This window comes from Mustela putorius, unplaced genomic scaffold, assembly GCF_011764305.1.
Source record: "Mustela putorius furo isolate JIRA1106 unplaced genomic scaffold, ASM1176430v1.1 tig00003871_pilon_pilon_pilon, whole genome shotgun sequence".
NCBI classification, from domain to species: Eukaryota; Metazoa; Chordata; class Mammalia; order Carnivora; family Mustelidae; genus Mustela; species Mustela putorius.
Window position 1 is genome coordinate 2,683,682 of NW_025422023.1, and position 14,554 is coordinate 2,698,235.

Here is a 14,554-nt window from a genome sequence, read left to right on the forward strand (position 1 = left end):
GGGTTTAAATGTAATACAATGCAGAAGTTTATTCATATGGTTCCAGATTCCACATTGCAACTGACCTTTAAAAAAAAAACTACCACCTGTCAAATTTGGGTTTAGTATCAAAGAAGAATATCCATAGTATTGTAAAAAAAATTAGGAAAATACTCTTCCTAACTGTATAACTGTGTGAGGCATGATTTTCTTCATAAACCTAAACAAAAACAGTATATTACAATAGATGAATTGCAGAAGCAGGAGAATTTAGCTGTCTTATATTAAACCAAAGATTTTTACAAATATAAAACAGTGCTACTCTTCTCATTAGATTCAGAGGAGAGGAATGGAATGAGAGGATGTAGTTTTCATAAAAATATTTGTTACTATGTAAACAGTTTTATAAAGTTTCTCAGTTTCTGCTTTATAATACGATGATATCATAGATATAGCCAACATAAGCAACATAAGTAAAAGCTTTTTAGGGTGTTCATTTTTTAAGAATGCAGAGGGTTCTGAGTTTGTGAAATGCTGTTGTATTGTAACCTTCTTTTATCCTACATACTGTCAAACTACTTCCTCTGTTAGTCACTTACCAGTTGGGCTATGGGGATGTCACTTGGTTCATAGTTGTGTACATGTTAAGGTATATTTTAGGTAGAGATATATAGACATAATGTATGTTATATAAAATATATGTATAATATATAATACATAATACAAAACACAATATATAATATACAAAATAATACATTAAGTGCATACAGTATATGTATATGTAATGTATATATTTTGATGGTGTATATTACCAGTAAAAGCTCTGAGTAATTGAGTACATGATGGAGAGTATGCCAAACTTCTTTTTTCCTGTCTCATTACCTAAGCATATTAAGTATGCGTTTTAAGAATTGGTATGTCTTCATTGTGTATTTTGTATGACCTGTGTAAAGTAAGAGGAAAAAAATGAGAGAAAATCAAAGATGAATATGTAATCAAGTTCAAGAAATTCTAGTTCTCCTAATGTTCATTAACGCATCTTTTAGGACTCCTCCAGGCATTTAGGCGTTTAAGTAGCTAACTTTAAAAAGATTATTGTTCAAAAATAAATAAATAAATAAGAATAAAAGTTTATTGATCATTTTGAATAAGGAGACTTTGAAGAAAAGCAGACAGTCCAAATCATTTTGCCTTAGCCCTTTGAAAATATAAGAAAATAGGACATTAGTTAACATGTTTAACTGATACACAGTAGCTTTAGGTGAGATTTTTGCTACAGTGAACATCTAGTTTTGAATTTTATGTATGCTTTGTGATGTATCAGGAACAACACTTTGTAAAAGCAAAAACCATATTACCTTCATACCTACTTTATAGGAGTTGGACTGTAGTCTTGTTGTTCACATAACTATCCAGAATTTGTAAGTATCGTCATGTTTATGGCAGTTAATAGAGCTGTGATTTGTTCCAGTGCAGAGTTCTTCATCCAGGTTCTTCACTAAACATTATAACATTTTCTTTTGGAAAAAATGTGAATTTTTTTTTTTTTTGGTAGTGTTTAGGTAGTACTGATAGGACTTGTTTGTAGGAAGAAATACAGATTTAGTGCCCTCCAGGTGAATAGTAGTTGTGTAGGCCATGGTTAATCTTAATTACAAATATGGCTCAAGAGCTTCATTATAATGATTGCTATCATTTTGTGACAGGTATTGGGGATGATCTAAGAGTTTTAGAGTATGAGGATTTAGACCTTTACACATGGATTTCAAATTCATTACCCCCTGTCCCACATAACTTTGGACAAGTTGCTTTCTCTAAACCTAGTTTATCTATAAACTGGCCTTATAATGTGTATCCTCAGGATTACTGTGAGGATTAAAAATGTGCATCACGTGAGGACTTGATTCTGACTTTGAAAGTAGTTAATGGAAGTGATAATTTTTTACACTGACACCTTTGAACTAAAGATTCATTTGGTCATTGCTTTTTATTTATTTATTGTTAAAGATTTTATTTATTTATTTGGCAGATAGAGATCACAAGTAGGCAGAGAGGCAAGCAGAGAGAGAGGGCAGAAGGAGGCTCCCTGCTGAGCAGAGAGCCCGATGTGGGGCTCGATCCCAGGACTCTGGGATCATGACCCCAGCGGAAGGCAGAGGCTTTAACCCACTGAGCCACCCAGATGCCTCTGGTCATTGCTCTTTAAAATATATTCATTAGACCAAGGCATTGACTACTTTAATATGAATTTCTTAAATGTGATCTTTTCGTTCTCACGTATGTAAGGGAGAATAGTGGTTTTGCTGGGATAATAATTTTGGAACTCCACTACTGAAGAGAAGAGACCTTGGTAAGATTATCTTATTCACCTGTTTTGAATGAGCCCAAATTTTTAGCTTGTGAGGACTGCCATAAGCCACAGTAGTGGGTGGCTTAAACACACCTTTATTTTGTTAACTTCTGGAGGCTGGAAACCCAGGATCGATTGTTTCTGAGGACTTCCTCCATAGCTTGCAGATGGCCACCTTCTCACTGTGTCTTCACATGGCCTTCCCTTTATGCGCACATCTTTTGTCTCTGGTCTTATGACATCACTCATACTGGATTAGGACCTCCACCAAAGCAGTCTCCTCTTTGAAGACCTTATCTCTAAATATGTTAAATTCTAAGGTCCTGGAGGTTGAAACTCAAGAAGTTTGGAGGGGTATAATTCAGCCCACAACACTCACATTTGTGTAAGAGGTAATGTGTATTAAATATGGGCTATGTTCCAGTGTCTGAACTAAATGCTTAATATATGTCTTCTGATTTTATGTTCTCATGAGCTCTGTGATTAACATCTCTATTTTACGCGTGAGGACATTGAGGTTTAGAGTGCTTAGCTTGGCTAAGAGACAGGATTGGAATACAAGTCTTTTTTTGGGCTGTAGTGTCCATGTTCTTTTAGGCCAGAATTGAGTACTAGGAAATAATAGCACAGAGAGAAAAAAATGACCACAACTTCTCTTTTACATTTTCTACTAGGGTCTTGAAAGTAAATTAAAGTGGAAGATATTTAACATCAGCCCTGGTTTGACTATTAATTTTTTCTTTAAAAACTGGTGAGAATTTTTGGTTTTAGAATGGAAACTGAGCAAATTAGAGATTTTTAGCACATGATTGTAATTATCGAAAACAGATTTATTTCCAAGTTGCTGAAAATGCCTTTCTCCTTCTTTTTCTTTTGCAGAAGATTCTAGTGTTCCAGAAACTACAGAAAATGAAAGAAAAGCTAGTATATCATATTTCAAGAATCAAAGAGGAATACAGTATATTGATTTGTCTTCTGATAGTGAAGATATCGTTTCCCCAAATTGCTCCAGTACAGTTCAAGAGAAAAAATTCAACAAAGACACGGTGATTATAGTGTAAGCAGCTTAATAGATTTATTCATTATATTTGCCTGTATAAGAGGTTTTTCAAGAAAGTTACTTAATTGGAAAAATAGTTTGGTGACTTCTCCCTTTTTTTCTTTCATTTCTGCCTTTTTCCTATTGCATCTTGGTTATTTTTTTCCCTGACTTAACAACTGTAGAGAGGTATTATGTGTGTGCATGTGCGCATTTCTGGATAACACTGATTTTCAATAAAAAGTTAATGAGAACAGATAATTTAATTTTTTAACCGTCCATCAACAGGAAAGTTATTTTAACGTGTACTTTTCTTTGATCACCTGGAATTGCTTTACAATCTATTCTTGAGTCCCAGAGTCAAATCATTTTTTGGACACATTCTGTGAAGTAGCATGGAGTTTGTATTATAGGTAGAAAGGCAGTAAACAATCTAGTATGCCAAATAATAAATATTATGACCAGAAGGGAAGGAAAATAATGGAGTTCAGGGCCAGGGGTAGGGGGTGTCCTTTCTAAAGAGCACAGTTGGAAAAAAGCTTTATTGAGAAGATGATGGTTGAATACAGATCTGAAGGGGTAAGAAAGTGTGAACCATATGGATATGAGGGTGTGGGGCAGGAGTGGAGTATTCTGGTCATTGCAAATAACTTGTTCAGTGACCAGAAATGGGTATTATACCTGATGTTTCTAAGGAAAGTAGGGAAAGATGAAATCAGAGAGAAACACCTAAGGTCACAAGGTAACCAGTGGGGTAGAAGAGGGATTTAATTATAAGCCCATAGGCTATTTGGCTTTTACTGTGAATGAGATAGAAAGCTAATGAAGGGAGTGTATTGAGCAGAGGAATAAATTATTTCACTCATATGTTTTAAAGGTCTTTGAGACTATAGGGGAGCAGTACTAGAAGCACGGATACTGTTGTAATAACCCAGGCAAGAAATGATGGACCCTTAGACAAGGCTACTACTTGTGGAGATGGTTGGAAGGAGTTAGATTCTATATATACTTTGAAGGTAGAGCGGAGAAGTTTTATTGTTGGATTTTGGGTGGGAGAGAAAGGAGTCAAGGATAATCTTAAGATTGGCCTGAGTCACTGGAGGATGGAGTTAACATTAACTGAGGTAAGGAAGACTGTTTGGGTGTGGTAGGGGACCTCCTTTTGAAGGAAAGATAGGCAGTTTAGTCTTGAACATGCTATGCAAGACATCTAGGCAGGAGATGTCAAGTAGGCAATTGGATTTGTGACATTTGAGTTGGGGAGGTCTGGGTAACGTCTAAATTTAGGAATTGTCACAGTATAGATTTGATATTTAAAGTCCTAGGATAAAGTGAAATCACTAAGAGATACTGGTATAGCTTGACAAGAGACGATCTCCTGGTTGAAGGACTCAGTCCAGGGGAACTTGGGATTTTAGAACAGGGAGAAGAGGAGAAATCTGTGGAAGTTCTAAGAAGGAATAGTTGTTGAGGTAAGAGAAAAGTCAAAAGGTTGTGTGCTCAGAAGCTAAGCGAAGAAAATGCTGCAAGAAGGAGCCAAGAGATTGAGAATGTCCGATGATGATGAGAATTCCTCTTAAAGTGAACTTCATGTAAGTAAGCCATAGTGAACATGACTTTCTCCTGAAATTCACTCTGAAATAAAAAATAGTGAAGATCCTGCAAGGTTAAATACATTGGATTCACATTTACCTGCTAAGAATAAGGTCATTCTCTTAAATTACAAAAGAAGCATTTCAAATTCAGAAATACCAGTAAATGTTGACACAGTACAGGTATCAAATGTACAGTACATATTTAAATATTTCCAGTTAATCCTGTTAATGCACTTTATGGTAGTGCCATTCAGAAATACTGGTTTGTAAATAAGGGATATGCTCTAGAATACAAATCGTGTACCAGTTTCTTCGCTAGTGAAGTATTATAAGGAAAAATCAGCTCAACTAAGTGATTTGCTTAGTAATGTAATTGTTTTACCTTCTGGTGTATGTATATTCCTTATCTTGTCATTGATGGACAGCAGCAGTGTGAGTTTAATAACTAGGAGTCAGTCCTTAGACCATATTTTAAGTAATTACTTTATGATAATTTTTCCTCAGTATCATGTTGGATTTTTTTTTTTTGAATAGTGTCATGTGTCTTTAGTTTCATTTAATCTGAATGAGATAGAAAGTTAATGAATGGAGTGTATTGAACAGAGGAATAAATGAGGAATAAATTATTTCACTCACATGTTTAAAAGTTTCTCAGCCTCTTTTGTTTTTTTTTTGTTTTTTTTTTAAGATTTTATTTATTTATTTGACAGACAGAAATCACAAGTAGGCAGAGAGGCAGGCAGAGAGAGAGAGAGGAGGGGAAGCAGGCTCCCTGCTGAGCAGAGAGCCCTATGCGGAGCTCGATCCCAGGACCCTGAGATCACCACCGGGAGTCTCAGCCTCTTTTTGTTTCTCATATCATTGGCCTTTGAAGATTAAGAGGCCATTTTTAAAAATTTTTAACAACATATAATGAATTATTAGCTCCAGTGGTACAGGTCTGTGAATCATCAGACTTACACACTTCATAGCACTCACCATAGCACATACCCTCCCCAGTGTCCATAACCCAACCACCCTTTCTCTACCTCCCTCCTCCCCCAACCTTCAGTTTGTTCTGTGAGATTAAGAGTCTTATGGTTTGTCTCCGTCCAGATCCCATCTCATTTCATTTCTTCTTTCCCTACCTCCCAAACCCCCCACTGTGCCTCTCAAATTCTTAGAGGCCATTTTTTTAAGGAGGTTTCTCAATTGTACTTAATTGATTTTCTTCATGATTAAATTTCGGTTAAGTGGTAGGAATGGTATATAAATGATTTTGTGTCCTCGGTGTGTCATGTTATAAGGCACACTGATAGCAATTTGTCTCTATTGGTGAAATGAACTTGGATCACTCAGAAACTTGCCTGCTTTCTCCTATAGAGTTACTATTTTATACCCCTTTGTAGTGATTAATCTATTGGCAGATACTTTGAGACCAAGTAATGATCTTATTCCTTAGCAGACTTTCACTCTAGTAGTTTTAGTATCTTTTGATGATTCATACCTGAATCAGTTACCTAAATGAGGGTTGTGAATTGCTCGTATTTTAACTAGCATTTCAGATCTTATACTTTAATTATTTGGTATTCTAATGTAAAGAAGTGTTTTCTGTTTTTCCCCATTTATTTATATAGTATTTATATTGTATAAGAAAATATCAAAGTGGAATCTTTTTTTTCTTTTATTTATACTTTCAGTGGGTTTTAATTCATTTACTGTCATTATTCATTTTAGTGCTAAAATTGCTAAATTTTAACAGTTTAGGGTCCTTTTAGGCAGGCTCTGACTTTGAGAGGTTCCTATCATTTTTTGAGCTTTTCCCTTCTAGCAAAAGATGGTCCAGACTTACTTAACACTATTCCTATCATAGGCCTGAATTTAGAATTAGCCATTTCTCCAAGAAACACTGGTTCCTTTTATATTTTTTTATTTTTTATTTTTTGCACTGGTTCCTTTTAATAGAGAACTAGGAACTTGGAAATCTTGGAACTAGGAGTGTTCTTTCTTTGATGTTGGGTGAGGTAGGGGTTATGTCATTGCCCTTTTCAGCTGTACAGACTAGGAAATATGAGGGGAATGTGTGTGTGTTGTTTTTTTGTGTGTTTTTAAATCACGAGTTTTTAATGATAACCTTTAATTCTAATCTACCCCTACAGGGCTTTTCCTTGACTCTTCTTCTATATCTCCTTTTCTGGCATTGAGAACTCTGGCTTCTTGCAACATTAGTTTCTTAACTTGTTCAGTTATCCAGTATTGATAAAATAGTTTCAGAATTGCTGTGATCATACCATTTGACCACTAAGCGTACTAAATAGAGTTGAGAATTCGTTTATAGGTTTTTTTTGTCTTTAGACTGAAGGTATTTGGTCAAAGTATTTGGATTATTTAATGTCTTCTCTGTTGTTTGAAATACAGTTCAGTTCATTAATTTCTGTTTGTATTCCTTTTAAGGTTTTTTCCTTATCCCTCTTTAAATTTTACTTTGGAATATTTAAAATATTAAGAAGGTTTCAGAAATCAAAACTCTAAATAGAATGTGCTTAGAAAATTATTATGTCTTTCCCTTTTCTTGTAATACCTACTGTCTTTCTACCTCAGAATTAACCAGTTTACTTCTTCATCATACTTTTTCTTTCATGTATATTTTTTCTTCTTTCTTTCTTACTTTCCTTCCCCTCCTCTTCCCTTCCCTTTCCCTTTTTTTTTTTTTTTTTTTTTTAAGAAAGAGTGCACATCCACGTGGGGCAGAGGAGGGACAGAGGTAGAGAAAAAGAATCTTAAGCAGGCTCCATGCTCAGTGCAGAGCCTGACTCGGGACTCAATATCATGACCCTGAGATCATGACCTGAGCTGAAATCAGTAGTCGGAGTGTTGCACACTTAACTGATTGAGCCCCCAGGTGCCCCTCTTTTTCTTGTTTCTTACACAAAAGATAGCACACTACATAAATGCATATATATGTATATATACATATATATATATGTATATATACACACACTCTCATTTGATCTTTGTTTTATTCACTTAGGTATATATCCTAGAAATAGTATCAGTTTATAGAAACCTATATTCTTTTTCATACTCTGTAGTAATGCACTGTGTGAATGTTCCATGGTTATAATCAGTACTCATGAATGGGGCCATTTTGGTTATCATCATTTCTTAATCTTGAGGTTGACAACGGCAGATAATTCTTTGACGGGCTTCTTTCCTGTGCATTGCAGGATGTTTTGCAGAATCTCAGATCCCTACTCACTAGATGCTAGTAGTACCTCCTTAGTCAGAACAAGCAAAAATGTCCCCAGGCGTTGCCGGGTGCTCTCTTGGGGCAAAATCACCCCCCTTTTGTCAATAATAGAAACTGGCAGTTGATGAAATCTCTTAAGAATTACTAATAGACAAGAAGGAGCTGAAGGTAGAATCCTAGGAAGCGCCAGCAATTCACAAATGTGAACAAGGAAGAACAGCCTTCTTCAGACATTAAGGACAGGCAGGTGGAGAGGTAAAGGAAAATCTGAGGTACTAATGTTACAGAACTCATGGGGTGAGGGTAGGTGTGGGGCCAGATTTCAGAGATTTGTAGCAGTGTATGGCACTATGGAAGAGTAGATAACCAATGAAAGGTTTTTATTTTATTTGACATTTTAGAAGAGATTATTGCCTGGGAAAGAACAATTTCACTGAAATGGGTGGGGCAAAAGGTAATAAAACGTTGAGAGGAGAACTGTACAGGAAATGAGCAAGTAGATAACTGGTTTTATAAAATTTGTGAAGGAGAGGAGGATTTGCTTATTTCAGTGCTTGTTTCCACAGTTCCTAGAGTTCCTGGCACATTGAACTTGTTAATGCAGTCTTAGAAAGAAGAGCTCAGGGAGAGAGAGGAGACTGGGGAGAGAACGTAGTAGATAGTTGAAACAGGATCCTGTAAGAACCAGAAAGGGCTGGAATCCCTTAGCAGTAAAAGGGGACTTTATCTTCAACAAAAGGGAAGAACTTTATCTGAGACCAGATAAAAGAACACAAAGTAGTCAACTTTTGTTTTTGTAGATTTTTTCTTTTGTTTTTAAATCTACAGGCATACAAGAAAATAATAGGCAATGAACATCCATTTACGTACCACCTAGACTTAACATGTTAATATTTTTCCTTGTTTGTTTCATTGTTTCATCTATTATTATTATTATTGGCCTGGAGTACTTTAAATTATGGACATTCCAACATTTCTGCCCGTAATAGTTGGTGATATGTCTTTCTCTTCCCCAGAACCCAGTACCACTCAATGAACAGCTCTCTAATGTCATCTAATTACCCTTTTATATTTATTTTTTTAAAATAGATTTTATTTATTAGAAAGAGAATGAGCACAATTAGGGGAAGGAACAGAGGGAGAGAGACAGGCAGTCTTGGCCCTGTGGAGCCTGACTTGGGGCTTGATCCTATGACCCTGAGATCATGACCTGAGCCGAAACCAAGAGTTGGACGTTTAATTGACTAAGCCACCCACGTGCTACTGCATTCATGTGTTTTATAGCTGCTTTTTCAAACCAAGATCCAAACAAGAAGCGTCCTCTGCATTCACATGTCAAAGCTTCTAACTTCTTTTGATCTTTTTATAGAGTCCTTTCCTCTCCTTTTTTTTTTTTAAAGGATTTTAACTTACTGAAGAAGTAGAATCTTTTCTTCATGAAAATAGTTTTTTCTTATTGTTTCCTCATGATGGTATTGAATTTATTCCTCTCTCACTTGTATTTCCTGCAGACTGGACAGTTAATCCAAGCCATGGTAAGACTGGTAGTCAGTATAAGTACTACAGCATGAGGCCTAGGAGTTTGTCCCGCCAGATGGTCATGAATCTGATGGTTAGGTTAAGGTGATGGCTAGCTGAGTAAAGAACCTTTGGAAGTGGTTTTCTAAGGCAGAGATTGTGAGAAGATTCCAACCTGAATGCTTTCATTTTCTCAGTGAACTTGGTGCAAAATCGGAAATGTAACCGGAGTGAAATGGAGTGAGAATTCAGAGTTAAGGACATGAAGTATGAGAGGCCTAGGTGTAATGGAAAGGAAGATGCATGTAATCACCTTCATATATTGAAGGACATTCCTTTTACAAAGGAAGCGATTTACCTCGTTATTTTAGAACATTTTCTCAAAGCAGGGTTCAAGAATTCAATCTAGAAGTCTGTTAAAACATATATTCCTGGTCCTTGGGGATCTGTCTGCTTTTAAGTATTTTGGGAGATTCTCAGGTAAAACTAATGCCCTGACCAGTACAACTGAACTAACATGAATAGCTAGAATGAATTTACTAAAATATAGATTCTGGGTATGTTTCCCAAAATAGAATTAGCTGTGTAGCAAAGTCTGCATGGAACATACTTAATTAAATTCCCACCTTTCTTTCTCTAATCTTTGTAACGTCTATTCATTTTGTTATACTTCTGTTTTCTTTTCTTTTTATTTTTTATTTTTTATAAACATATATTTTTATCCCCAGGTGTACAGGTCTGTGAATCTACTTCTGTTTTCTGATCTCTAGAATGGCTACCATGGTTGAAAACCAAAATTTCAAAATGAGATTTTTGTTTGTTTGGGAGATGATTAAAATTTGGCCCCAATGTCTTTTATAGGATTAACATATAAATTGAGATGGACTGAGATTAAAGTTAGTTATAGGATAAAAGCTCATATGGAATCAGTACTCTTTGCTGAAGAGTGTTTGTTTCTTGGCAGAGATTCTGGTACTCACTGGAACCATTCTGATTTTAACATTTAGATTCTGATCATCTAGGTAGGCCATGAAAATTCTTTTATATTTGTATTAGTGTAGGCTTTATAATTTCTCAAGAGCAACCTGGCAATGCTCTTCTGATATATAGAGTATAGGTGAAAAAGGAAAAGGAGAGAGAAAGTGGGCATGCAGTATATGTGTGTATCTTAAAATAAATGCCAGGTATTTTATTGTTCTTCTCCATCCCAGCCCAGATAATATGAGTCATTTTCAAAGTGTGCTGCCTCTGGGAATGTAGATTTATATATATAACCATACTGAAGTGAAAAAATTTGTCTTAATCTTTGACAAAGATAGGTCATGTTTTTATTGAAAAGAACTGCTATATTACGTATGTATATTATTCTAATAAAATAACAGTAATACATAAATACTGTTTTTTTCCTCCAAAAATATTTTTAGTTCTGAGCCATCTGAAGATGAAGAGTCCCAGGGCCTTCCTACAATGGCAGGTAGAAATACTGATGATATTTCGGAATTGGAGGACCTTTCGGAATTGGAAGACCTTAAAGATGCTAAACTTCAGACCTTGAAGGAACTTTTCCCACAGAGAAGTGACAGTGATTTACTTAAGGTTATACTCTTTTAGTAATTGGTTATTGTAGCTGTAATGATGTTTAAAATTTCCCTTGTATCTAGTACTATATTTAGGGATAGTCATTTTTCTAAAGATACCTTATGCTTTGAGGTGATTGACTGACTTTACATAATAATACAAGTAAATGCCAGAGATTTACTGTTGGGAGTCTTAACTTTTTAAATAGGTATGGTTATTTGCCTATAAATAATATAATAATACATAATATTACCCTTAACAGCTCACATAGGTTGTGCAAAATTTTTTGTGCTCAAATAGTTTGAAAATAGAGACTTTCTGGTTTCTCACTAGAAACTCAGAAATGTCACAAGGCTTTTCTCTTTTCCCCTTTGGTTTTCATAATGATAAAGCATTGCTATTGATATTTAATACCAAGGGGCCAGGGACTCTAAAAGCCCTGCAGGACTGGGGGTGGTCTTGCATAACAAAGAATTATCCTGTCAATAGCACTCTTGCTGAGAACCATTGATTGAACTATGTAGAAACAAAGTAAGTGACTGTATTTGGACTGTAATAGTTATCTCTATAGGAGCACATAAAAATGACCATTCAGTTAAATTTCAGGTAGAGAATAAATCTCTGAAGATTACTAATAAATAGGTTATTTCTAGCTCTGTCATTTATTAGTTGAATGACTCTAGGAGGATCATTTAATTGCGGGTTTGTTTTTTACCTTTATATCTGTCATGACTACCACTATCTCCAGTTTGAACCTTAGGAGGTACCATATCTATATAGGGTAGGCAGGTAACTTTGGAGTGATGGACACTGGCATATTGTGGAGTGTATGTTCTTTCTGAAATGGGTAGCTGCTCCCTAGTGCCAGTAGGATATGGCCATGTCCTATCAATGGTAACCTGTTTTTGTTAGGTTTGAATTTCCAAATAAAGTGAAAAGATGGCTATTTACTGTTGATCGTTTAAGCATCCTTACCTACTTGAAGTATGTAATTTAGTGGTTTTTAATATATTTACAGAAATACTGATGATATTTCGGAATTGGAGGACCTTTCGGAATTGGAAGACCTTAAAGATGCTAAACTTCAGACCTTGAAGGAACTTTTCCCACAGAGAAGTGACAGTGATTTACTTAAGGTTACTACTCTTTTAGTAATTGGTTATTGTAGCTGTAATGATGTTTAAAAATTTCCCTTGTATCTAGTACTATATTTAGGGATAGTCATTTTTCTAAAGATACCTTATGCTTTGAGGTGATTGACTGACTTTACATAATAATACAAGTAAATGCCAGAGATTTACTGTTGGGAGTCTTAACTTTTTAAATAGGTATGGTTATTTGCCTATAAATAATATAATAATACATAATATTACCCTTAACAGCTCACATAGGTTGTGCAAAATTTTTTGTGCTCAAATAGTTTGAAAATAGAGACTTTCTGGTTTCTCACTAGAAACTCAGAAATGTCACAAGGCTTTTCTCTTTTCCCCTTTGGTTTTCATAATGATAAAGCATTGCTATTGATATTTAATACCAAGGGGCCAGGGACTCTAAAAGCCCTGCAGGACTGGGGGTGGTCTTGCATAACAAAGAATTATCCTGTCAATAGCACTCTTGCTGAGAACCATTGATTGAACTATGTAGAAACAAAGTAAGTGACTGTATTTGGACTGTAATAGTTATCTCTATAGGAGCACATAAAAAATGACCATTCAGTTAAATTTCAGGTAGAGAATAAATCTCTGAAGATTACTAATAAATAGGTTATTTCTAGCTCTGTCATTTATTAGTTGAATGACTCTAGGAGGATCATTTAATTGCGGGTTTGTTTTTTACCTTTATATCTGTCATGACTACCACTATCTCCAGTTTGAACCTTAGGAGGTACCATATCTATATAGGGTAGGCAGGTAACTTTGGAGTGATGGACACTGGCATATTGTGGAGTGTATGTTCTTTCTGAAATGGGTAGCTGCTCCCTAGTGCCAGTAGGATATGGCCATGTCCTATCAATGGTAACCTGTTTTTGTTAGGTTTGAATTTCCAAATAAAGTGAAAAGATGGCTATTTACTGTTGATCGTTTAAGCATCCTTACCTACTTGAAGTATGTAATTTAGTGGTTTTTAATATATTTACAGAGTTGTGCAGTTATTCCCATAATCTAATTTTAGAACATTTTAATCTTTCCAAAAAGAAACTTTTTTAAAAAAAGATGTATTAATTTTGTTTGTCAGAGAGTGAGACAGTGCATGCACAAGCAGAGGGAGGGGGGGAGAGGGAGAAGCAGGCTCCCTGCTGAGCAAGGAGCCCTATGTGGGAGGGATCCCAGGATCCTAGGATCAATCATGACCTGAACCTAAGGCAGAGGCTTAACTGACTGAGCTACCCAGGCATCCCTAGAAAGAAACTTTGTATTCATTAACAGTCATTCTGCATTTCCCTCCCCTTGCTCTAGGCAGCCACCAATCTCTGTCTTTATAGATTTGTCTGTTCACATTTTATATAAATGGTAGGATATAATATGTGGTCTTTTATGATCTGGCTTGTGAATTGGCATCATTTAGCAAAAGGGTGTCAGGTTCATCCATGTTACATCAGTACTTCATTAACTTTTATGGTTAGCTAATTTTTTAAAGATTTTATTTATTTGTTTGAGAGAGAACATGATAAGGGGAGAGGGAGGCTGAGGGAAAAGCAGGCACCCTGCTGAGGAGAAGGGCTCAGTCCCAGGACTCTAGGATCATGATCTGAGCCCAAGGCAGATACTCAAACTTAACCAGCTGAGCCACCCAAGTGCCCCTGTGGTAACTAAAGAAAGAAGTACTATTCAACCCCAACAGCGTGTCTGAACTGAAGGCTGTCCTGGGCCTGCTCGTTTAAACTCAGTAGAATAAATTATTATTATCCTCCATTACTTACAACATGAATCTTTTCTCCCAAATCATTTTGATACCTTCTTGCTGTTAGCTGACTGAAGCTTCAGTGGATCTTGAGTCTGCACCCTACTAGCAGTGTTATTTTCCTCTGGATGTAATTCTTTCTAGAATAAGAAGACAATAAATGTAGCAACTAATAGCTACAGGGGCTGCTTACAGTGTTGGAAATCGCTTCCAACAGAATAAACATGATGGAGTATTAAATATTCAGAGGAACAATTCTCAGTTTAAAAATACTTTAGTCCCGGGGCGCCTGGGTGGCTCAGTGGGTTAAGCCGCTGCCTTCGGCTCAGGTCATGATCCCAGGGACCTGGGATCGAGCCCTGCAT

General features: G+C 35.9%; 1 protein-coding gene across 10 annotated transcripts in view; it reads left to right on the forward strand.

The window, feature by feature from the left end:
- Window positions 1-14,554, forward strand: part of SMARCAD1 (SWI/SNF-related, matrix-associated actin-dependent regulator of chromatin, subfamily a, containing DEAD/H box 1) — a 77,239-nt gene that overhangs the window by 12,126 nt on the left and 50,559 nt on the right. For 6 of the 10 annotated variants that reach the window (XM_013058031.2, XM_013058032.2, XM_004756059.3 and 3 more), the window contains exons 3-4: window positions 3,209-3,386; window positions 11,135-11,306. In XM_013058031.2, coding sequence (XP_012913485.1) covers window positions 3,209-3,386; window positions 11,135-11,306 — 350 coding nt within the window. Of the gene's footprint in view, window positions 1-3,208; window positions 3,387-11,134; window positions 11,307-12,310; window positions 12,425-14,554 lie in introns of those variants that run through there. The other 4 variants (XM_045067108.1, XM_045067110.1, XM_045067111.1 and 1 more) reach the window with 2 other exon arrangements.